General features: G+C 33.9%; 1 protein-coding gene across 1 annotated transcript in view; it reads left to right on the top strand.

The window, feature by feature from the left end:
• The window catches only part of GPM6A (glycoprotein M6A), a 137,764-nt gene extending 115,360 nt beyond the window's left edge, over window positions 1–22,404 (top strand). Inside the window, exons 3-7 of the mRNA XM_085221941.1 lie at window positions 6,337–6,493; window positions 13,554–13,707; window positions 15,165–15,241; window positions 16,478–16,543; window positions 20,107–22,404. Of these exons, the coding sequence (XP_085078067.1) occupies window positions 6,337–6,493; window positions 13,554–13,707; window positions 15,165–15,241; window positions 16,478–16,543; window positions 20,107–20,259 (607 nt within the window). The 3' untranslated portion in view covers window positions 20,260–22,404. The remainder of the gene's footprint in view (window positions 1–6,336; window positions 6,494–13,553; window positions 13,708–15,164; window positions 15,242–16,477; window positions 16,544–20,106) is intronic.
• The last annotated feature ends 4,627 nt before the right edge of the window (window positions 22,405–27,031 follow it).

The raw sequence follows: 27,031 nt of genomic DNA, 5'->3' as shown, positions 1-27,031 counted from the left end.
TCTTTAAACAGAATGTCTGAAGAGGATAGAATTAACTATTACCAATCCCAATCTGGAGTTTTAGTATCAAGTAATGGCATAGTCTTTATGCTATTACTATTAACTATGTGCAACTCCAAGTTTACATTTATAGTAATGAAATAATAATTCTGCGGTAGGCTTTTGCGCTACATCATTATAATACATATTCCTATTGAAAGCTGACTGGAAATTCAGTTACCCACAGTGCACAACACTATCATGTAATTCTGCTGGACATCTGAACTCTGCTGTGCACTAATTCCAGTCTATTTTTGGTCTTCTATAGGCAAAGAGGGTTGAAGATTTCTTCTGTAATTATTATTTAAAAAAATATTTTCAAGAAAGCAGTTTTTCCGGAGGGAAGACAGAACAAGCCTAGATTATCAGAAATAGCATTGAGAGACCACCTAATCCACATAATAGTGGATATTCTTAAATACACTTTCCTATTCCAAGAGTGTTTGTTTTTGCTGCTATTGCACAAACTCTAGTGTTTGTGCAATACTTTACTATTCCATTAGATTGTGAATTCTCTGCTGGTTTTAGAAATGCTCCATAATCTCAGCTCAACTGTCCTGTGCCTGGGAAGGATGCAACCATCACAGTTTTAAAGGAGATTGACTTAAGTTAGAATTCTGCATTTTTATATAGTTGTATACCACAAAAGAATCTGTTAAAAATAGTGGGAACATATGTGATATTATCTGCTGCTGAGAGTAAAAGAACAAAATGCAGAATACAACATCTTGCATCCTATAATACAGTAATCTTTTCATTGTATAATCCCAGCAGTCTGACTTCAGTATGAAGCAAATGTTTGTATGCTTATTTACACAACTTATTTCAGAAATACAGAGCCAGAGTATGGCTCTGTCAACTGTTTTCATTTGTAGTACATTTCTTTTACGATTTAACAAAAAAAAAAAAAAAAAAACAAGAAACAAACCACCTTTGGGCCTTCATTGTTCTTATCATTCATCTATTTTTCATTCTTTCTCCATTTATCATTTTCCCACAAAATTTAATTGAACACTCTGTACTCTGATATGTTTATTTCCCACCTGTGTTTTAGAAGTTTAGATTCTGTATTAAATTAATCTCTGAAAAATCCCCTATGGAGCTATGCTGACATTTTTTCTGGTCTCATTTTTCTTTTCTCTATATTGAGAATATTTTAGTCTCTTTTCACCTCAAGTATTGTGTTACCTAGAGTTTTTTACTCACTTTGCTGTGTACAATTGTTAATCCCCCTTTTTCCCTGCTGGCTGTATCTTTTCCTTCTGAAGTTTGTCCCTGCTTGTCTCTCCCCTCTTTCTTAACGACACCCCTGTGCTTAGCACCAAAACCTCTTTCCTCAAACCATTTAAGTGAATAGCATCATGAACTTACCTCAATAAATTGTTCCCAGCTGGTGTGCAGGAGAGGCTAAGCACTTTTCAAAACTTCCCTGGGACATGACTTCTGCAGATCCCGTACAAAACTTCTTGCTTACAAATAGCTCTCTATACGTTGTTTATCTAAAACAAACAAACAACAACAACAAAAAACAACCACAAATCAAACACTGCAAAACTGTTTCTGAGATGTTGAGATAGCTTGAGAGAGCAAAAAGCTTTCTCAGTCTCTTAGCAACCTCTGAGGATCTGTCTCTCAGGGGGTGAACGAATCATCATAAAGGCATTTACCATTGATTATTTCCTTGTGATGAGAAAGCAAAATATGAAGAGAAAAAGAAAACAGCAAAGCTGATCTTAACCAGTGGTGATGATTACATTCATTATTCTATGCTAGTCATAAAGAAATTATAATTGTAAATGAGAATTTTTACTGTGATAATCTAACTAGCTTTGTATTTGATAGTGTTGGTGTTGTATTTATCTTTGAATTTATCTTTTACTTTTAATATTGTTATTTTTACTCTTGGGTATAGCTATAATTGCCTGAATTTACTTGCACACTGAGAAATATGGGTGTGGATTGATGGCAATTATCTGCTATTCAACACCTGTCGTATCCAAATGACATTATCTGTATTTGGAGAAGTTATGTTATAAAGTCAGGAAGAGAACTTTGAAGTAGAAATATAAGGGCTGAAAAACTGCTTCCATACAAATATCTGGTATACTGGTGGATTAGACCAACCCAAACCTCTATGATATGTTCAGCATGAAAAGTACACATTGTCCAGATAGAAAAGTTTTCTGGGAAACATGACAATAACATGTCACAGGGAAAACAATATTTTTGTTGTTATTATTTTGGTTGCTGTTGCTGCTAATTGCAAATAATTGTCTGTAATGCAGTCATATTTTAATGGAGTTAAATAAAAATATTCCTAGATAATATGTTGATTGTTCCAAAAGAATATTAATTTTGATAGAAATGTGTATGTTGGTATGTCTTAGGTAAATGTCAATCTTCAGCACTGAAAGTAGAAAGATTACTGTTATTAGACTAATAAAGTTTACATATCTCAGAGTTCCTACAGTTTGTAATTCCTTTTTGGAATAGATAAAAGGTCAAAGGTAAAAGTTCTTTTTGGTTTATCTGTTTGTGTAGTAAATACGTTATTATCTTAGAGCAATACTGATTTACTCCAATGAAACAAGGAGATCTTCAAGCTCAAAGCATTGTTACTTTAAGAAACAGTATTTAGCAGAAGCTAATTTTGAATATTGAAATACATTCAAAACAGGATGAAATAGTTACCAGTCCAATTGTCTGAAAGAGTGTCAAAGAAAATTAATAGCTATTTTATTAAAACACTCTTCCCCAAACTGTGCTATGAATAGACATGATCATCCAGCAATTAATCTTATTGCTTGTTGATTTTTTTTTTTTTCTATCCTTCTATTTGCAAAGCACCACAAAAATGCACAGCAGGGAATCTACAACTTTCATCTCACTCAAAGAGAATATTTTCACTCACCTCTGACTTGTCTGCTGGGATAGTCTACTTTGTACTCAGCTACAGCCTGTTAAGATGTTAGCACTGATGGCTTCCATCAGCAGCTTCAGCTAGTGAAAGAAAGTGTTTTCACTACAGCTATTTTAACATTCATATGGTTGGATAGAATCCAGATTCAGATTAATGAACTAGAAAGTATGCTTAATACAGAATGATTAGTGTCCCAGCAGTAGACAAGTAAATGAAAGATCAACTTGATTTAAATTACAAATTGAAAGATGTCATGTTTGTATTTGTTAGTATTTCAGAATACAGTGTAATGAGTACCTCGGGTCTGGACCCTACAACAGCCTCTTCCAGACACAGACAATATGTGAAATACATTTTAGATTATTCTGTTAATAATAATAATAATGAAAACTTCTAATTTCAGGATTTCATTATTTCATCAGCTTTTCATTATTAAGTTGTGTTTACATAATTCAACAGCTTATTCGATCCAGCAACCTACATTAATATGTGAAGACGGCACTATCAGTTTGAATTTGTAATCTTAATTTGCTATCTTTTAGCAGAAATGTTTCATGACTGTGAATGTATCGTTATGTAATGTCCTCAGGACTCCTGCATTTAGTGAATAACTATTTAAGACTTCTTATTGTTCCTCCCATTTGGAGTAGCCTCAGTTTTCACCTAATGTGTATCTTTCCAGTCCCATCAGAGGTACAGAATTTACCTCTTTAATTTTCTCTCTGCTTCCTTTGCTGCTTAGGCATCTCTTTCCACCCACTCCAGCCTGCACAAGTGTAAGCCCTGTTTGTCCTTCTGCTGTGCCCTTGTCCCCCTTGTCCATTGGCTCCTGTTCATTGCTCCTTCTGCTATTCAGTTACCTCCCTGGCTGCTCTGGTGCTCTGTCTGCAGCATTTGAGACTTTACTGAAACACAGATGGCAATTAATCTCTCTGAGTTCATTCACGGAGAATTAAATTTTATTTTTAGAGAATGTCAATCTCTGTTTTACAAGGCCTATATTTTATTATCTATTATAATTTCATTGGAAGATCAAAGTTTATGTGAAATTTATAGATGCTGTAGAATAATGCCAATAATATCTTCAAAACTACATGTGATTAAAAGGCAACGATTGTAATATATCTTCTTTAAATATAGTGTACTTAGTAGATATATTGCAATACAATTCTCTCTGATATCCTAAAAGGTAGTGAAATTATTGTTTCACTATTTTTGCTTCTTACTCTTTGCATTATGCAAGATCCATTCTCCTTGCATTAAGTCTGCCTATTTCATTTCGTGTAGCCAGTCTAGCAGAAATTTCTCTTCTTAGTGTGTGATGGGAGCGTATGAGGAATACATATTTGGTTAGTATATATATATATATAATATGAATATATATTAGTTAGTATATATATTATATGAATATATATTATATATTTGGTTGGAGTTTATCTCTTTATATTTTCCTTGTAAAAAGATTAATGAAAGCTATTCCTTTGGTTACACATAAGGCTGAGGAAAAAACAGAGTTGGTACCCTACTTGATATGAGCAGCTCAGTGGGAGGCTCAGCACAGATGGTTTAAAGAGCTGTTGCAAGGGCTGTAATAGTCTCTGGACTTTCCAAAAGCCTTAATCCCTTCGGGGCAATGATAGCTTCTAATTTCTACAGCACTGAGCACACTGAGGTCTGTGAGGAGCTGCTGTTGATATAACTCCCACACTTCAGCCACTGGCAGAGCTTGTGCTTTATAAGGTGTATAATGTAGGAGGGGCAGTGTATCCTATGGCATGATAACAAAGTTGTCTGTTGCCTATAATACGTTTATTTTTATCACTAATGGCAAGATAGGCTCAAAAGATCATTTTCCTGTTAAAACAGTGTTATGCTGAGTGAATTACTACAAAATTAGGAAGATGTGATTTTTACAAGATAATCAGTTATTATATCTATTAAAATAAATGTCCTCTTTGCACTACCTAATATTGTATACAGTGCTAGATTTATTTTACCATTGTGAACAGTTTGTGTATCTCTTCCATACAAGTTTCAATTTGCATTATTTTTCACTTGGCTATGAAATAAAGGGTGATATGGAAAGAAACAAAGAGGACTTTGTTATTTGGATGTAAGAGAGAAAGTATATTCATTTTCATTCCCAGGACACTTCCATCATTGCCCTGCGAAAAATGCTACAACATGCTTATTGCATTAATTTATTACACATTCCATCCCTCACCCTCTCAGCTAGGTCATAAGTTTAGCTGAATTTTTATGAGAATAATGCAAGCTTAAAATAAATTCAGTGATGCTGTTGACACACTGGTACATCTTAAACATCAGCTGTAAATTTGAATCTGACTTTGAGTCTCTTGCAAAAAATTCAAATTCAAAGATATGTTAATGGGCTGTTGAGCCTTGTTATTGTCAACTGTGAATTGAGAGTTCATTTTTGGGTGACAATTAAAAGTGTGAACCTAAAGAAATGTTATTAAATATTCCTTTTCATAATAATAGAGGTATCAACATTGGTGTCCTGAGGGTGGAACTTACTAACACCTGAAACCTACACATTAGCTTCTTCTGAAAACATTTAGGAGACAGTATCTCCTTGCCAGCACTATTGAGTTTGCAGAGAGTGCTGGGCAGGCCAACCACAGCACAGCCCATTGAATCTTTTTAATCACTTCAGTCTTCTGGGGTCTGCATGTTACAAACCATTGTTTGATTTCTTGACTTTTGGGTTTATAAAATGATGCTTTTAAACTCTACTATAGAAAATCTCTGGATGATCTGTCTTTGTTGCTTTTGTTTGAGAAGTATATCTTTCTGGTTTTAAGCTAGAGACCTCTTCTGAAGATTTTGCTGTTATGTGTCAGACACTTTGATCATTGAAGAATAAGCAGAAAAATAATAATGAGGAGATGATAACAGTGACTGATATTGCAACTTGAGAACTACCTGCATATATAGATTTATTGAAGATTATAACAAAATACCTCATCTCTAATGAAGTGAAACCTCAGTGTTAGGTGCAATGTGTTACTCAGGGGATGTGTAACCTTTTTCTGTTTTTTCTTTGCCATTTAATCTAGATGAAAAATGAAATGAATTTGATGTGATTTTCAAATTTTTCTGACATATTGAGCTCTCTTACCTGCACAAATCAATGTTTAGTTTTTCTTTCAATTAAATGGACCAATATTTTTATATTGATGCTGTTTTATTCAAAAGTTCACTCTTGTATTCAGCTTCAGCTGTTATAGTATATCAACACTTAAGCTAACTCCAGAGTAGAAACTTTGATGCTGAATCTAATTATCTCACCATGAAATTTCAGAATCAGCTTTAAATAGTTATGCGGATAAGTAACTTTTGTTCTTCCCATACAGGATTGACATCTTCAAGTACGTGATATATGGTGTAGCAGCTGCATTCTTTGTATATGGCATTTTGCTGATGGTGGAGGGATTCTTTACAACTGGTGCCATCAAAGATCTCTATGGGGATTTCAAAATCACCACTTGTGGCAGATGTGTCAGTGCCTGGGTAAGCAGATAAGATTTTGTAGTTTTAGTACAATTTGTATGTTTGTAATGCATTGTGATGTTTTTATTATTTTTTTCTTTAATATTTTCTGATACTTCAATGATTAAAAATCCCAGCAAAGTATAATAGACTATTCAAAATGTTCTCCATGTCAGTTAATCACAAAATAACTAGGAAGAAAGTAATTCTACCATCTGAATGGGAAAGCTTATTGTCTCAGCAAAATAAGTTCTTTGACCAAAAAGACCAAAAGATTATAACGCCTTCAGCTGCACTAGGCAAGAAATACTTTTCTTACTATTTTCACATGTGCTTAGAAATCTTACCCGTTCCAGTTTTGGGACAAGATGAGTTCTCTCATCAGGTTTTGTTTTGTTTCATTTTTAAATGAGAAACAGCCCATTATTTATTCCTACATTATTTCTGGTTTGAAGAGTCAATTCACTTATTACACTGGAAAAGATAGATTAAGAGAATTCTGATTTATACAGGGATTTAATCAGAGGTTTCTCATAGTGAAATTCCTGACTTTTTGGGGCTGGGATCAAAACTCATTTTGCGATCTTAGCACTTTGGCTGTGAATAGTTTTAAAGTCATTAATATTATCTTCTGTGTATTTAGTGCTAAGGAACCTTGTATTTTACTGAATGAAAGGGGTTTTTCTGCCTTTGAAAATTGTATTGGTTACCTGAATACCTATGTTCTATTTTATTCATGATTCCCAAGTTCTTAAAGTAAAACTTGAAATGTCCAAAGCATCTACCAATTTATTATTATTATTATTATTATTATTATTTTGCAAGGAAAATCATGAAAGCTTCACAAATGCCTTGAAAAAAATACATCTGAGGGGTGTGGACTTATCATTTCATCTTGTCCTTACCGAAGCAGTTATTTCAGAGGCAGCAAAACTGCATCATGATGGCATTTGATTCTTTGTGTAAAAGGAACAGAGTTCAGTGCAGACTCAGGTGGCTTTCCCACCCAAACAGGTGCATCTTATCTAAATGCTAGAAATGAAACTCATTTCTCAAAGTCAGATACCATACGTGGATTTTCAGGTGACAAAACGCTGAGCTGAGAAACAGAGGTCTCAGTTCTTCTGGTTGAATAGAATCTGAGGAACCCAAATACTATTGCCCCTTCATGTTAGAGAACCTTTTGCTCCAGAAAGAAGATGTATTTGTGAGTCTAAACTGCCTTAATCCAATGTTCCATACAGAAAGCATTTAACAAAATTCCTGTCCTGATACATGCTAAATGGTAAATACCTTAAACGGTTTATCTACTGACAAGAAAAGTGATCAAGATGAGCTTCATATGGTGCTCTGACCTTTCAGATTGCATAATTCATAGAATTATTGTTCCAAATGACCTAGAAGCTAGCAAAGAAATCTTAGCAAGTTTGGCCAGTTGTACATAGTACGTAGAAGGTAATACTTCTCAGAAGTCTGAATGGTCACATGTTTAGAATCTACCATATGGTTAATGGCCAAATCACTAATTTTCACTGAAAATCCATATCTCTTGATTCAGACTCAAGTTTATGTGTTTTGCAAACATCACTGAAAAGAAATAGAAAGGGAGGAGGAAAATTTTGAGAGTAAGTATATGCATTTTGAGGCAAAGAACTTCCAAATTTCAAATGGACAATGAGAAAGAGATATTTTGAAAACATCAGTGTGTTAGAAAAAATAAATTAATTTAAAACAATCCTATCTGGAAGACTTTAAAATTAGATGGAAAATTCTGTTAGTGTTAAATACCAGATAAGATTTAAAGACTTTTGTCTTGCTTAAAAACGTGGAATACTGAATGTCAAAGGTGTTATGCAGCCTAATGCTACGAAACCAGCAACATCATAAACAAAATTCAGAAATAAAATATGGAGTATGGTTGGTTTACAAGAAGGTATCAGATAAACTTAAAAATCTTCAGGGAAAACCTATTCATCTGTCATTATAAAGACATATTCTTCAAACTGAGTGTCTCATAGTTAGTGGATTTCAAAATTTCAATTTTTTTTTTTAATTTTTCTATTTAATTTCAAAAAATTGGTTAATTAATCTTTATAGTGTATTTGTAATGCAGCTGTGAAAATCTCCTCCCCTACCGCTGCCAATAAATTAATTCACAGTAAATCAGAAAGTTAAACGGTTGTTTTATAGGCTCGTAACTATATTTCAGTTTGTCAGATCACATATAGAATATCAGCCTTGAAAGGCACATCTAACGGAATTTTAGAAAAATACACATTTAAATGAAAAGAGAACAGTAATGATGATCATTGCTTTTAATTTTAGCAAGATGAGTTTTTCATCCATTTAAACTATCCATAAAAGTTAAATGTTAAAAATAAAAAACAAAAACAAAACAAAACAAAAAAAAACAGTTCCTTAAAACAAATGCTTCAAAAGTTTAAATTTCAAGGATTTCATCATTCTCTGGTAACAGTTTTTAAGAATATAGAGAATGTCTCCTTGGTTAGTATTTAGTATGTAAATGAATCACAATTAGGCAAACTTGAGAAGTTATTTTGACTGTTACAGTCTGTCCTGCTATTAAGAGAAATTTGGACCAATATTGTAATATTATTGGCTTTCTTTTTCTCTTGAAGCAGTTGACTTGAATGCCAGCCAAGAAGAATTAACCACAGAACAGTAATAACATAGCATGAAATGTATCCATGTTTCAACAAGAGTCTTGGAGCTGTGCCTAGGAATATAACATGTCAGAGAGAGAGAGAGAGAGAGAGGACGAACATGTTTTGTAGAGGCAATAATAAAGACCAACAAGTTAGTGCTAGGAGTAGTGAGTGTAATATTCTAGACCTAGCAGAAAAGTCTTTACAAGTGTGTGTTTTCTTTGATTTGTAGCAAATTTAGTAGTAATGTATGAACATCAGACTCTTTCTTCCAGCAGTGTTGTTTGTAAAACAAGAGAGGTTGAAAAATGTATGTTTCATCATTTACTTCTGTCCAGGAATGGGGCATGAGGTATGAATGTAGGAGATGCTAGTTAGAACAGATCCAAGAATGCAAGAGGAGAGTCCCTTTGGTTGTGATCTACTTATAAATGTCCTTCTTTTATTATGTTTATCTTTCAAACTGGGTGTAAGAAGAGAAAATGAGGATGCCTAGGATGACAAAGGATGATTTGTGACCACTTAAGCACTGATATATCAGTTAGTTTAAAGATATCTGTATGGTGAGGTTATATTAGCAATGAAATAAAATCTATAGGTAGTCCAATTCTAATGTGATGTTATAGAGATAGAACATTTTAGGAAGAAGTTGAGATCTTCCTGTTCATGCTACTGAGTTGCCATCAAAAGAAAACTGCAGATGATAATTTCTGAGTCTGGGAAGAATTTTGGAAGGAATGCCTTAGCTTGTCAACCTGAAAATAAAAAACAAAATATTAAGTATGTGTCACAGTAGATAATAAATGTAAATTAGATACAAACAGTGCAAAATGTACTTCTTTTCATAACTCTGTGGTAAAGCTTATGTCAGGGAGTTCATATAAAACAAGAATATGAGTGGTTTGAAACAGATGAAATCACATGGCACCATAAGCTTTTTAAGAGTTAAGTATATTTTCAGGCACTTCTGAATTTATTGCTATATTCCCATATGTATATATATAATAGGTAGCAGAAATTTCTTCATGCAATAAAATGACTAGAGTAACGGTTGGAGTTCACTATTTCCATTTCAATTCATCTTTTTGTAGTAACAGAACTTCTAAACATGATTTTGCAGTGTCTGTCTCCACGGTGACAGTCATAAAATGTTGTTTTAAAAGTACTAAAATATTTATAACAAAACTAAAATAAGAACAGTATTAGAAAGTCAATCAAAGTGCTTTTCATGGGACCAGTATCCATACGTTTTAAAAAGAAAGCAGTAACTGAAATCTTGATCTTATTAAAACAGAAGAGTTTGGTAATATTTTCAATAGAAACAGGATTTTACCCAGCTGTGACTGTCACAAAAGCTGTTCTGCCATATATGTGTTATTTTAGAATGTACAATGAAATCTCTGCTTCCTGATGCTGATCTGTGAAACAGATTTTATCATAAAAGCCTTTGAAAAGGGTTAGTGGCTTGATTACTTTGATGCATCATGATTCAAGACAGCCCTTGTTGCCTATGAAAAGCTTGTAAAATCTGGCAGGAAGGTATTACTAGCCACAGAGCAAGAACTTGGTGCAAGAATTTAACTGCTACATTAAATATCTGTTTTGCTGAAACTATTATCTAGTTAAATGAATTTCTCCATCAATTCCACTTTGTTTTGTATGTTTGCCTTCTTACAGAGACAATTGACATGACCAGAGAACCACATCATCACTATCAATACAATGCACAGAGTAGTAAAGAACAAACTGTGCTACCTCTTTAAGATGTTGTACTGCTATTTCACAAATCTTTGGCTTGTCACATAGCGGAATGCTATTTCAAAGCAGAATGATCCCTTTGAATCTCTGGAGACTAAGTTCTGAATTTAATTCCTGCAGTGAACAGGCTCCTTAAGCATTTCTTACAAGCTGTCTGCAGCAGAGGGTAGATTGTCATAGCATAGAAAAATTATTTTTAAAAATACTTTAGTCCTTCACCTATGGTTTTCAAACAAATATATTTGCATTTTCACCCCATTATAAAAGGAATTTGTAACATTTCCTGTTGCCAGAAAGAAATAACTTGTTGAGCAAGGTTAACTTTTTGGTTTTTACTTCCACTAGATCAGAAATTTTTTTCATGTCCAGATCACAAAGCTTGCCTCACAGATGTCAGTAATAGCATCTTCCAGGGATAACTGTTAATTACCATGATTTAACATGATTTTTTTGCATTTCAGTTATTCTGTGAAACGAAGGAAATTTATCTATCTTTTCCCAGTCCTTTGAGTATTATGACAAAAATTGGAGCACATAACTGACCACTGGCTCCTCAGTCAAAGCTGGCAGGAAGGAAAAAATGAAGTTCTTCTTTTTTCTAAATTATTTCTTAAAATTAAATCAGCATTTGATTCCCTTTTTTTGACCACTAAAGCAAGTAATCGTGTCTTTAAAAGAAAATCCCTTCCACAAACAAGCGGACATTGCTCTCTGAGTTAGTAGCTCCTATGACTCCCAGCCATCATCTGACAGATTTCTGCTGCTCTTATTCTATGCCCCAGGCAGAGGCAGGCTGTTTTTTTTTTTTTTTTTTTTTTTTTTTTTATTAGAGGCTAATGAGCTCTGTTTTTTCCTCTTTGCTATACCGATGCTTTGTGTTATCTAAGCGCAGATTTTTAAGCAGGCTTCCTATTCTACGCTACAGAGTGATCCACTCCTTCTACAGATCAAAAGATTCACAAATATTAAACAAAGATTGTAATGCTCATACTAAGGCTGATCTTTTTCCTCCCTGTCCTCTCTGTTAAATTGTTATACATTACTACACTGAGCACTATGCTAAATGTTTAAAATGTTGATTAGTTCACAAGATCTGGAAAGAGGCTCTAAAAGTATGGCCACAGATTTAGCTGTGTTTGGCACACTCATAGAATATATACTAAGGAAGCTGTACTTACCTTTAACATGCTTCCAGAAAACAGTGATCTGTAGAATATAAAATAGTAAATGGAGACTTTTAAGGCTGTTCTGAGAACACACAGGGAACATTTTTTCTTATTGGTTGTTTCTGCTTTACAAAACCTGCATGTAACTCTTTAGCATGATAATAAATGAGGACCAGGCATAGCATTTTAGTTGGAAATTCATAGTCCGTAAATGAATCTACATTTCCAAGTAATTTTCCGAGTAGCTATTTGTAAATAAATGACGAAGATTCAAACAGATGTTGCCTCATCAGCTTTAAGACTCTAAGATGGAGCAAAGAAAAAAATGTTTCTCTCCATTGTTCCACTTTACCTTATAGTTTCTTGAATCCTTCCATGTTGTTGGGCTTTTTTTTTTTTTTGTGGCTTTGTTTGTTTTTTTGTTTTGTTTTGTTTTTTTTGCTATGGTAAGCAGCTCAAAAAATGTGCTGAATATTTTTTTGTTTCAGCAGTGTGTTTAGATTCATCAACCTTTCTGAAACCATCAAATCTTGAGACTATTTGGATTCAACATTTAGAGGTTGACTTTCTCCCACGTTTAGCAGTGTAGCATCTTCATATCCTTTCCACGGCATAAAATGAAAAACTTACTGATGAATGTCTTCTAGTTGTCTGAGGTGGAATATATTTATTTATTTTATATGTCATGCTTTGTGCCAGTATAACTACCTGCCCTGGAGGCAAATAGAGTTCAGTGCTTCCTACAAGCGTATTGCTATACAAGAAATGAATGCCATATTCTCAAGGCTCAGGGCTAAAAAAGGAAATGTGTTGAGCCTTTGGGAAATGTGTTACAAAACATGTAGTTTAATTCCTTGCTAACAGAGGTAAGCACCCTAGTTTTTTCACAATGATGAATTCCCTTGTATTTCTTTTGATCTCAAATTTCTTTAAAGTAATAACAAAATGACAGATAGATGGTCTCATTGATTCAGTACCAGTGAAATTTTGCAGTAGCTATGGATTAGGACTTGTTTTTTTTTTTTTTAAGACTTGGATTTTAATAGCAAAAGCAAGCACAGCATATAGTATTACACTGTATATATATTTATTATTGAGAACAATAGTAGTAAAACCAATCACTGTTGCCTCTTGTTTTAACTAAAGATTAGTGGTGATGAGGGAGAGGTAGAGATATTCTTCAGAAAGTGTGCAGCACTATCAGTACTTCAGGTGGGATGCTTTGCAACAAACACAGACCCAAGAGTGACAGGAATGTGTGGAGTAAGCTTGTATTTCTGAACACGTAACTGCTCTGTTTTTCTAATGAGACCAAAATCATAATACTAACAAAGACAGAAAGAGACAAAAACAATCAAATTCTCTCTCTCTCTCTCTTTCTCTTTCTCTTTCTCTTTCTCCCTCTCTCTTCTAATTTCTCAGTGGTTCTTTTTCTTGCGTTTGAATATCAGTTAAATTCTGACTTACTTGTTTTTCCCTCTTTTATTACAGTTTATTATGCTGACATACATCTTTATGTTGGCTTGGCTTGGAGTTACAGCCTTCACTTCTCTGCCTGTTTACATGTACTTCAATCTATGGACCATTTGCCGAAATGCCACCTTAGTGGATGGAACTAATCTCTGCTTGGATCTTCGCCAGTATGGTATGTGAGTGAGGGATACTAAATACAGCAAGATTTCACAACAGAAAATGTCATGTTGCTTTGTTTCCAAGTATCTGAATGTTTCCAACCAGTGTTTCAAACAAACAAACAAAAAAACCAACCGTATCTATGGTATTGCCTACAAGTCAAGGCAGTTTATCAGAGATTTGCTGCATTATTAAGCCTTGTGAAAGTGAAGAGCAATACAAATAGGAACTTTCTAAGAGGCTTCTGGAGAAAGAATCTGGGGCTTCACGGTGAGCTCCAGAAAAAAATTTGGAAATATATTTGTTTTTTGAAGGATGGAGAATTTAGACATAAAGTGGTTTGGAATTTTATAAAAGTCTGAGAATTCTTGGATTTGATATTGATTCCTTTCTTTCATAAGACTGATTTGAGACTAGATACTCTGGACTCTATGGTTTCTCAGCCCACAGAGCCTTGGGTAATATTACTTCTCTTGGACACTTCTCTGAATCTCATTCCTTTGTCTCCTTAGCCAAATATGAACATGTACTATGTTTTTTATTGCAGCCTTAAGATAGAAAAAATGCTGCACTCAATAGGAGTGAAAGAGTTTGATATATGTTGAATATTTAACGTAAACTGAAACAAAATATTTCACCTTATTGTTTTCAGGGGTGATCTATTTTAAAAAAAATCCCCCCCCACAGCATGATAGGCAATTTGAAAGGACAGTTATCTGTACAGATCTCAGCAAAGTATTAATTCTTCCTTCTCTTAGCTTTTGTTTTGCTAATATTTATTTTGTTCATACTTATTTTTATTTAAAATGTGCATACAGCATGAGCATGTAAAATGTATATTCTGTGAATATATCTGTTTCCTATAAATTCCATTTTAAAACTATTTGTTTCTAATAAGAAAGAACATCATTGTTTTTCAGGATAAATGATTTATAGGGATTTTCTTCAAGCTGTCTTTGGTTTAGTACTTCAACATTAGTTGAAGCAAGCAGTGTAAATTCTGGTTATTCTTGCTGATAGAAACCATCATTACAATCAAATATGTGTTTGAGTAATACTTGGTTATAACTTTTGGAAAAAGCTTTGTACCAGATCAACACATCTAAATACAATATACAGCACAGTTCTCAACATGAGGGAAGAGAATATTTATGAATATCCAGCATGATGTGTACACACTGGTTGAAAATTATTTCCTAATGTTTCAATTATTGTGCTGAGTAAAATGTAGAATATTTTTTTTTAATGGCACAAAAATCATTGCCCACATGTTTCCTAGTAGAATTTTTACTAAGATGATGATGTGTTTGTTTTTTCGATGACTGAAATTAGGAAAAAATGATTTTAACTTTTTAACTAGATTTCTATGTAGGAGGCAAAAATTGGTATTTCTTAGCTTTCCTGGCTCACATAAAGTAGACTGCTATGTACTAGGAGAACTAAATAGTGTGAATATTTTTTCTGCTTTAGGTATTGTAACAATTGGAGAGGAAAAGAAGGTTTGTACTACATCAGAAAGTTTCATCAAGATGTGTGACTCAAATGAGGTGAGTAAATTGATGATATTTTGTCAAATCCATGAAATACATTATAATAGGAGTAACTGGTGTGTGTTTTTTCTTCTTACTCTTTGTGTTCTGATTCTAGCTAGAGTGATAAAATGGTGTGGAAAGTGGAAAATACTGTGATCAGTACCTTACCTGCTCTTCTACCAATACTGCATTTAGCCACTGCATCTTCTCTGGCCATTGTTTTTCTAAACATACTTGTATTTTGTTTTTGTTAAGAAATAAACAAGGTGCATGTGTTTTTGAATGCTAATGCATTTTGCTGCACAATGAAGAAGACTATATATAGAATTACTGTTTGAAGATCTCAGTCCCTGTTGTGACAGGGGAATAAAGTTTTCAAATGGATTAGAGCAAATTTTACGGCGCATTAGGATAAATGTACCTCTTTTTAATTTTTTTTCCTCAGGCAAAGAGCACAATTTCAGTACAGCTGAGATCTTTGGTTCTGTTTTTAAATGATAAAGGTAGAAAACAGTGCAAAGAAAATGTCTATCTAAAACTATAATAGAGGATAAAATCTTGATCAATGTGAAGTCAGAGGGTGCTTCATTAAATGTATCACAGGTCTTACTCTGTTTCATAAATCTTCCTAGAATGCAGTTACCCAATCACCCTTCTTTATATTGAAAAACATCTAAGAAAATGCAACCCTTGCTGTACAGTCAGTACAGTGAGTGTAAACCAGATCACTGGTCTGAAAAACAGATGTAATCATTTAGTTTGGGATAGAGTGGGGAAGATAGCTTGGATTACTTAAATAACTTTGTTTATATTATATCACTGTGAACAATTTTTATTGGCAAAATTTGGAGGAAAATAAATCTGCATATGAGCATATGAAAAGCTACAGATGGCAAAGGGAAACAAATTCTTATGCTCTCTCTGCCCCTAGAGAAACTAAAGTTTTGAAGAGCTAGTTAGATAGTATAATAATCACTATCATAGAGGGTATCACCGCAAATGTAAACTATTTTTTGAGTCCTGCTAATTTTTAAATATTTGTTTTCATTTATTTATTTTGTCCTTAATATGAGTATTGTAACAACAATATCATGTTCTAATTTCAATCTTTTGATAAAAAGTAATAGTAATCACCAGTTTTGTAGAACAGTGGTACCAGGGTGGCAATCTTTTGTTCTGTATTATTCAGGCTTTTTGTTCTGTTTCCATTTAGTATTAAATGCATAAAAATCCCTTTGTCCCTTTTTGCAGCTAAACATGACATTCCACTTGTTCATTGTGGCACTCGCTGGAGCAGGAGCAGCAGTCATTGCTATGGTAAGCTCCCCAACACCATTTTGTTTTATTTTATTTTATTTATTTTATTTTATTCTATTCTATTTTTGTCATTTAAATCACTAGTATGTTCTAATTGTTACTTATTCGGTTTGTGTGCCTATTGATATAATATAATTCTGTAATTCAATACTACTACCTATATGTAAGTTTAAATTTTATTGCTGGATTACCTTCTAAATAGAATGTCATGATTACTTTGAATAAGATTCACCTTTGGGTACCTAATAGGAATTTTTACCATTCTATTGCTATATTCAGACAAGTGTAGGAACTTGTGTGTCTTTCTTATGACCAAAATAATATCCATTTATGATCTATGCCTTTCTGGGTATTCACAAATTTATCATGCTGCTATTTTATGAACTATGTCTACTTGTCTGCTCTGTGCTTATATGTGAATATTTTCATTTCTCTTTTCGGACATGTTTTTACTACTTTCATAATAAAGATTACTTTCAATTTTTGCCAATGAGAATGTTCCAAGGAATAAAAAAAGTGTGTGAGATAGTGCCCTGCTTTTCTGCCTTTTGCTTGCTGTGTCTGTCCAAATATCAAGATATTTTTAGAGTGGGGATTCTGTACTGTATTCCCTGTACTGATGTATACTCTACTGTAACCTTGATAAAAATTGGTATAGAGAATGAAAAATGACTATTACTTGGTACTGATGCATTCCCTTAGAGAATTTTTACTGATGGTGTTTGTTTTACAAGTGCAACTAATATTTTGTCACTGAATACTACAGCCATACTTTGGTTTTTTTGTTTGTTTGCTCTCAGAATCACTTTCACGATTCTGTTGTTGCAGAGCAGTGGTTGTACTAAGTCAAAGACATTTCAGCTTCTCATACTGGCCTGCCAGTGAGGAACTGGAGATACGCAAGGAACTGGGGGGGGAAGGAGGAGCAGAACCAGCTGACCCCATATACAAAACATGCAAAACAATAATATTAAAAGAGCTGGCCAGGGGGATTGAGCTTTTCTTTTTTTTTTTTTTCCTTTTAATTTTTTTCCTTCATTTCTCTCCCCAACCATCTTGGGGAGTGTGACTGAACAGCTGTTTGATGCTTAGCTGCTAAACCACAACAAGGAGGTAAAAATGGTAAAAATGTACTTTCTGTCTAAATGTAATGTCTAAATGTCTATATGTACGAAGAAAGATCCTGTGTTCCAAATCAGAAGGTGTTGATAGTGGGCTAGGGTACAAAAAACGTATACAGAGGTAATTTAAGTCACCTGGAGAATCAACATCCTTCTTCATATGTGCTACTGTGAAAAGAATTAGAACAATGCTAAGTTGGTGAAGTTAGCCTAGTGTCTTTGTACGATTCCATAATAGTAGCAAAACTCTACATTTGTGAAATTTAATTCTTCTTAACAGAAAAATGAGATCAAAATATTAGTCCTTTACAAAGGAGAAAGCTTATGAATTCATTGCAGGTTGAAAACACTTATTAGACATTTTCTTTAAAATAGAGTACTCCATCTGACTGAAGTAGTAAGCAGTTTGTATTGTTACCATTCAGTAATAGCACTATTTTATCCGTGAGATTGTTGAACAATTGAAATGGTAAAATCACCTCTTTTAAATGACATTTTGATCATTCCATTGATATGCTTCACTTTATCACTTCTGGAGGTACACTTGCAAGACCCAAATTAGTTGATATATGTAAATTCTTTAAAGTTGTCAAAGTGTCATGAAATTTTCCAGAGGAAGCAGTTTGTTTATACATGTCAGGACCATCTGTGATTTCAGATTAATCTTTAATTTCATTAATCTGGATTAGAAACATATATGCAGTAGAGAAATGTAAGCACTTATTGCAAAAACAAAAAATTGTTAGAATTTGCAAAACCATGTGGTCACAAGTCATGTTTTTCCCATAGCTATTACTTTAATCTCTCTTTTGGTCTCAGGTTTGTACATGGATGTTGATTTTTTTTTTTAATTTTATTTTATTTTCAATAAATTAGCTGTCTAGTTTCCAAAAGGAAATGCTCTCTGGGGTTCAAATAGTATATAAATTAGTGTTGGAGCATAGAAAAATTCATATACTTTCAGGATTACATGGCAGGGAAAACGTGATTTTACAGAGAAGGAAAATGTCAAACAAGAGTCAGGGAAATACGTAAGCGGGCTTGTTCCTGTAGCCAAATAGAACTGTGTTCTTTTGAAGGATGTTAGATGCAGGTAAGAGAAGAAAAGCAAATTCTTCAGACATCTACCCTGCTGAGATCATGAAATGTCCCAAAAGGAAAAAAAAACAAACAAACAAACAAACAAACAAAAAAATCCGTTCCAAATTCTACAGATCTGAAAGCTCAAAATATACTTTCTTCTTAGAAAATTAATCAGGAATGTTTCATAGACTACGGAAAGACCCTGCAATATCTTGCATATGCCTGTAATTGAAACGTCCCGAGGCAAACTGAGGAAGCTTTCCTATTTCAATTTGAATAAGCCTTGACAGGGCCCCATTGGCTTCAGGCTATTCGGGTCAGGAAAGTGTGAAATGCAATTAGACAGCCACTTAAAGATGACCTCCTCCCTGTGTCAATGTTATCTGGGAACTTGGTGTGAAATTAAAAAAAAAAAAAAAAAAAAAAAAAGGTGGTGGATTCTTTAACTAATATGTAATTATGTAGCATAAATATTTGAGATTTTGTTCTTTATAGATGCTAAATTAGTTACTTCCAGGATACTCATCCTACTTACAGTGAGTGTGACATCCAAGAGATTTCACAGCTATGCGAGAACTTTGATTCTTTAACTTTTTTTAGAGAAAAAAGAGAGAAAAACTGGAGTTAAATGAATGCCGGACTGTGCACAATGTATCTTAAGAGTAGTTTCTCTGGTTTTTAGTACTTTTAAAAAGCCAAGTAAAATGCCATGTGAAAATGCAAGACTCTAGCATTATAGTAGAATGTTACCAAATATTTTGTGTCAAGAAATCAGGGCCTATATGGTCCCATTTTCATCACATAATCTTCAGCTGTGAGGTTTTCTGGCTTATGGATTTAAAAAGTCAGGTAGTTGTAAGAATACTGCTCAGATAGCCTCCGCTTCTAGGATTCTCATCTGTCTACCTGGTCAGATATTATTTTTGAGAGGTTCAGATTATATTTTTTAACTAAAATGGTACTCTCCAAAGAATAGCAATGGTCTAATTGTCTGAGATGACAAAATGATTAGAACTTCCAGTCACATTCTTTGAATTTTGCCAAGAATTTTATACTGGGAGAAGAAATAAATAAATAAATAAATGAAAGGTAAAGCATTTAATTCATCTGAATGGAGATAATGGAAATTTGATATCATCATCTCTTATTTGATCTACTAATCCCAGACCTGGATACTACTCATGGTGCCAGATTTTGGATTAATTTACTTAGATTTCTTTTTCCTATGTACTAAATGATGACCAGTAAGTGTTTCAGAGTAACACGATCAACAACAAAATCAGCCCTGTAATTTCTAAAGTTTGAACGTGAATCTGATAAGGTCTGTTGATGCTTAACTCCATGTTACTTCTCTTACAGGTCCATTATCTCATGGTCTTGTCTGCTAACTGGGCCTATGTGAAAGATGCCTGCAGAATGCAAAAATATGAGGATATTAAATCAAAGGAGGAGCAAGAGCTTCATGACATTCACTCTACTCGCTCTAAAGAGCGGCTCAATGCTTACACATAAAAGAAACCTTGTCTTACTTTCTAACACGTGAATGCTTTGTTGTTTAACTAAAGGCCATCCAACCATTTCAAAAACAATTGAAAGTGCTTCTCACAAAAGATAGTTTGGGTGACTTACATATCACCCATGTGCAATTCTTGGTTGTCTAGCACTTGGTTTCTAAATTAGTTTTTACTTTTTGTGATCATTCTCTACCACAGAGCTCCTAAATAGCCTTTCCTGAATCCTTTTAAGCTAATTAGTTCTGCTAGATGAAGGATACTAAACTACTGTCAAATACAAATATGTGTTTGATTTTTTTAATCACTTTGTATGTGTTATGCATAACACCTTTTGCATTGTTTCTTATATGTTTTTGAAAAAAGGTAGCTTTTTATACTTTTTAGTTTTGAGTTCAATAACTACTTTAACTACAGGTATACTTCAAAGGGACCATTGTACATGATGTACAATATATAAAGAAAACACTGATGACTTTCCTTTATATTTGGAAATCTTGCCAGACAGACCCTCATCAACTTGAATGAAGGTCCTAAGAACATTTTAAACGATCAAAGGTGCAATTTCTAAATTTGTAATAGTGGGTAAAAAAAAAAAAAAAAAGGAAAAAAAAAGAAAAAAGAAAAAAGAAAAAAAAAGAAAAAAGTGCTTCTTATCTTTGTTAACATTGTATTATTATTGATGTTTTTAAAGAATATTCTCTTGTTCCAAGTTCCATGGGTGATAATTCCTGTTTGTATTGTGAGCATGCCGACCGTGGTGCTAACAATGCATGGACACTTGCCTTTTGAAGGAGTTCAATACCACGGTTACCTGTTAAAGAGTTATGGTATATAGACAATTGTTACTTAAGTGATATAGTTATCCATAGTTTTTTACAGAATGATTTCTCTTTAATTCAATGATGGTTATGCTAAATTGGAGTTGTTCATGTGATGATGTGAGAAATTATTGCTTAGCTACATTTATGAAAGTAATATATCAAAAATACAGTGATCGTAGGAATCAGAAGTCTTTTTACCTGCTTTAAAAATTTAAATGGATTGCACCTGTCTGAACTGTACAAGATATATTAAAGGAGACTTCCATAAATGTTGTAGCTTGGCTTCTAGCTTTCCTACGCATATTGGTTTACCTGTATTACGTTAAAGTTAGGTGAAAGACCACTACAGAGCTTATTATTTGAAAGTGTAGTAATATATTTGAGCATTTATTTTGATAGGAAAATTTTATCAGAAAGATAAGTCATCTTGATTTGAAAGAATTTCCTGTATCAAAAACAAAAGCAAGCAACCAACCAAACAAAAAACCCTACTTAAACTAAATCAGTTTTATCAGACCAAATTTGGTGAATTTTTTTTAATAACTTTTATTTTTTTGCCTATTTCTAATGCTACAAGAATGCTGTAAAGTGTCTTTTAAAGTGATGTAGCCTGACAAGACATTTTTGTCAGTGTTAAAAACTTAGGTAGTTTGTGCACTTATTGGACCATTGTGAATTCTCTCTCAGTGTAAGTGCATTTCTAATAAAACTTCTTGAGTAAAACTCTTCTTTGTACTATTACTAGTCATGCATCATCAGTAATTTTTAACAATTCTTGTAGTAAGTAGAGGGTATTACTATAGTTATTTGTGTGGCATGATAATGCATTAAGTAGTATTAGTTGATTATTTTTCTTTTGCTTGTTTTGGGGATTTTTGGTTGTGGTTTTGATTTGGCTTTTTTTTTTTTTTTAACTTTTTCTTTTTTCTTTTTTCTTTTCTTTTTTTTTTTTTTTACACTTAGGCTGTCCTACAGGGTCAACAGTTTTCTCATAATGTGCAGTACCAGTATTACAGTTCTGCAAAAAGTATTAGGAACCTCTTTTGGATTCTATATTGTAGTGTTTCAGTTTTGTGTCTTAAAACGTTTGTGCTGATTTTTAAAACTATGTCTTTTAAACTCATGTAATGATGTTAATGCTTTTGGCTCTTCTCTGGTATTAGAGTTTGTATTTTCACAAAGAATGCTTTGTAGCAGGCATTACAATTAATCTGTTTTGTACATAAATGTGCCAACAGCTTGATGGTGGCGTTTTTGAAATGTAGAACAAAGTGCTTGCAAAAATGTAATAAACACACTTGTGTACTTTGTGTACTTATTAATTGTTCACGCTGTGTAGTTTTTTCTTTGCCTGTACTTAACCAAGTCATTCACACCAAAAACAACTAGAAGGTCCTGTTCATTCAGTTGCCCTTGCTATTGGAGCAATGCTCATGGTCTCATGTATTTTTTGTACAGCCCAGAAGATAAATCCTTTAGTAGAAATTATGAGAACAAAAACTAGAATTAGAAAAAATAAAATGGAGGTGTTATATGAATTATAGATCATGTCTCTGTCAAATATGTGATTAAAAAAATAATATTGCAGTGAAAAGTGACAAAGAAAATCTAAAACTAAGAGTAAAATTTTTATCCCCTATCATGATTCTGAGTTACCAATGGACTGTATCTCTCACAAATCACAAATGGGTAAAAATAAAATAAGCAGCTTTTCCATGAGATGAGATTCAATTATGAGTAGCATGAGTGCTGCATTAAAACTCACAATCACTGCCAGTGTGTACATTACTTCAAATCTGTGTCTTCAATAACATTTACAATCAGAAATGATATATCCTAAGAATAAGAGAGTAAAAGATTTCTACAAGTAGAATTCATAGCCTGGGAAAAGCAAGGTAGCATGGATATACTTGCTACAATTTTTTACCTGTAAGTCATGAGAAGAGATACACAAAGTTGGTGTTACTTTGATCTCATTTGGGACAGTTTGCCAGAAGCTGGGCTGGTATCAGCTTGAAGAGTGCTGAAGATGCGGGTACCTGAATATTACAACAGCTATTACTTTAAAACTATGATAACAATACATTACTTATATGCATGTAATGTAATTTAAATTGTTAATACAAATCTATTGATATGTCAATTAGCATGATAGCGCTAAGGAAAAATAGGTATAATATAAATCCAAAATGTGTTTGCTTCTCATTTGACTAACTGTTATATAGCTCTTTGTGTGCAGTTGATGAGAACACGTGCCATAATGGCAAGAGATTTTCCATCAGCAGCACAAGCCCAGGGAGCAGCAGAGGTTCTCAAAGCTCAGCACATCAGCCAGAACTGATTCACTTCAAATTCTGCATATATTTAGTATCTATCAGTTTAGTCTGTCAACAAACACTCTTTTCTCTTTGTTGACAGCGTAAGCTGATTTATATTGAGGTAGGTTGCATGGGTCTTCATTATTATAGACACTGCTGTGCTTAGTCGAACTGTGACTTGTGCTTTTCAGAAGCAAGAAAATCAATTGTAGGTAAATTTTTGGTACAAGATTTTTATTTGCTTATTTATTCGTTTATTGCTGCAGGAAAGGCAGGTTCAGTGAAGACTAGTTTAAAAGTTCCCAGCCCTTGATCCTTAGTTTCCATTTTTCTTCAGTTTGCTCTTACTCATCAATAGTACTAAAAGCATGTTACAAAACAGATACAAAACCTCTTTGAGTTACGAAATCTTCCTACCTGTTTGCCCTTATTCTTACACTTATTTATTTATTTATTTTTGTGCAAGATACTTTATATCCCAGCAGGATGCTATTGATGTCTCTGCTTTCAGCACAGCCAAACAAACCAAATCAGCATGATTTCGGCAATGGCAGAAGGCACTGCAGATGTGCGGATGAATGTCTGCAGCGGGAGTAGATGGAAAGAGAAATTTTAAAACCAGTCTTATTCCCAAGGTCAATTTATCACGTAGTTTGGCTGTAAAGTTGAAAAGAGGAGACACTGGAATTATTTGCTAATTTCATTTTAGTAGAACAAGAGTAATGGCAAAAACTGCAAAATGAAAAACAGCTCTTAAGTGTTATTTCTCAGATTTTCTTATACTATTAAGGTATAAGTTATAAGGTATAAGTTAATTTATAAAATCAATTATCCCTTTAGTCGGACAGATCTTAAGGGATAATAATTTGACTTCACTTATTGATCAAAATTATCTGTTGATCCATGGCTGCAATGCACCTAAAGTTGGCACTGTAAATTTTAGGGGAGAACTTCTCTGTACTGTACTTACCATAATAATCAGTGACAGAATATTATATAGTTCTTTCCACAGTTAAGTTCCAGTGTATTTTTCTAATTAGTCATTTCTGCATTACCACAATTGATGGTTTAGCTGATTTTCTGAAGAACATATATTCAATTCAACTAAGCCATAAAAGAACAGACTATAATGCATTTCATACCAGTAGAGGAAGGGCATTACTTAAACAAACTCTCTTTTAAATATAAGCAGCATTTTATTTCCACTGAATTGCACCAAATGCTGCAAACAGATACTATTTATGCAGCATTTATGTCTCCTGGAGATATCCCTTTTCAGCACCACTGACATTTTGCGTTGATGTTCGTTGAAAAGAACAGCATTCAATATATTTAGCAGATTTTCCTGTCCCACGTGATTTTTTTCTAACTTGTATTCTTTGCAAAGGAGGAACTCAACCATTTCTGAAAGTTTTCAACTATAGTTTCTTGTTCTTTCAGATATCTAGAGAGAATTCCAACACTTCAGAGACTTCTTCCGGCAATAAACAGGTATTAGTAATGATGGCAACAGGTAAGTGATGCCTGCTAGTATGATGATTACTTGGTTAGCAGTGGATCTTTTTTGACTGAGCATCAGCCAAGAACTTGGTAGCTATTTTGCAGAGAGATCTGTTCTGACAAGAAGGTTCTGCCCAAATTGTGCAATCTGTTGTGGACTTCTCCCCCTCATGTCATGCTGAGTCTGTCCAGATCATCCAGGAAAGATTATCTTGGTTCCTTGTTGAATTCAGCATTTCTGATCTGTCTGCTTTTCTTTGATGTTGCTGAACTTTCCCTGTTTGGAAGAAATAGCTTGAGGATGGGTGTATCTCCTCTAAAAGTGGTGAGGCCATGTCAAACTAAAGCTCTTTTTACAGCAGCTGCCACAGGTTTAGCAATAACACAGCAACAACTGAAATTTTGCCACTAAATCCCAGTCATGCTATAAAAAAAGATGACCTGAAGAAGTAAGAAGCCTGCTTGAATATTCTGTGATTCTGCATGTTGAGTTCAAGCCAGAAATACTGCATAGACCAGAAAAACAATGAAAAGGTGTTTTCCAAACCATCTATCTAAATGGTTTTCTTACTTAGCTGTCCAAGAAAAAAGGATACATATGTGTGAGTCATTTTCATAGAGTTAATAGGGAGTATTTTGTTCTCTGAGGCTGTTGGTCCTGTATCTTCTAAAAAGCTTTACTCAGAGCTGACTGATTTTCTTCTTGAAGATAAGCATTAAGAGTGAAACTCACTGGGGAGCAAATTATCCTGAGAAAGTCCATGTCCCAGTTAAAACATGCAAACCATCTCCTGGAATTTTCTAATTCTGTCTGTTTTATTTGCATGTACAATCAAGAAGGCAGTCTTGAACCCCTATCACTGAGACCATACTTTTATGATAGGAGACAAAAAGTAACATGTTGAGCAGGAATACCTCATTAAGGTACTTTTTTATGGCTAGGTTCTCCTTTCACTATTTGTTTTTCTCCTTGATGTGCTGCTCTTCGTACCATAATTTTAAGTGGAACCAAAGTAACATAAAACAGGGATGAGGGCAGTGAAAAAGAGTAAGAGAAAAATGCAGAAATGCAAGAATTTTCCTTTATAGTAGCCATAGCAGTACACTAATAATCTGGCTCAGAACATCTGTCTTAAAACAGTTTTACATACGTATGCCTTACACAGCTCAAGGACTAGTGCAGGCATATCCAACCCATGATCTGCAGACCTCATGAGGCCCCAGCACACCTCTCAATGTGGCAACTCAGATTGGTGTGTTAGTTTCACAAAAACAAGGTCACATATCCCACTAGTTTTGTTTTTGCTCATCTCTCTTTTTCTCTTAATATTTTAAGACAAACAATTTAAATTAAAATGTTTCGTTACTTACATAGTAATGATATTGTATATTTTGCAAAGGCTGCTCTGAAAGTAATGCTTCCTATTTCATGACATTGGCCCATGACATCAGAGGCAAATGGTGGCAGTAGTACAGCGGTAGAGCTCGAACCTTCCCACCATATTCCATTATATGTTGTTGCTGTGTTACAGATGGCAGCAGAGGGGCAATCTGACTGCGTGGTGTCTGATATGGAAATGCATATGAAGCAAAGATGTATCATTGAATTACTCCATATGGAAAGATTTGCACCCACTGACATTTGCCAACACTTGCTTATGGAGACCAAAGAGTGAATATGAGCACAGTGAGGTGTTGGGTGTTTCAGTAGTGGTGATAGTGGGTCACATTTGCTGGTGCAGATTGTTATGATCACTGCTTGCAGGCTCTTGTTCATTGCTGGCAAAAATGCATAGCTATTGGTGATAACTATGTTGAAAAATAGGGTTTGTTTGTGATTTTTTTTTTTCCCCTTGTATCAATTAATGTTATTGTGCTCTTTGTAGCTGTTATCTTTTCTATGGAAATAAAATAGGAGGCATTACTTTTGGAGCAGCATATTTACATGTTTCCTTTTCATTAAATGCTGCCAAAGCAAGCCAAAAGGTTGGACATCCCAGGACTAGTGAGAGTTTCCTACAAGGTACAAAATTCAAATGCTATCTAGAAAACCTGAATTTTGAGCAGTTCCAAAGCATATTTCTCCTTAGAAGAATTCAAGAGGAACAGATAGCTGAGAGAAACCTGTAGT

This window comes from Meleagris gallopavo, chromosome 4 (assembly GCF_905368555.1).
Source record: "Meleagris gallopavo chromosome 4, MGAL_WU_HG_1.1, whole genome shotgun sequence".
NCBI lineage: Eukaryota > Metazoa > Chordata > Aves > Galliformes > Phasianidae > Meleagris > Meleagris gallopavo.
Note: the sequence above shows the minus strand (reverse complement) of the source record. Positions and strands in the feature narration are given on the sequence as shown.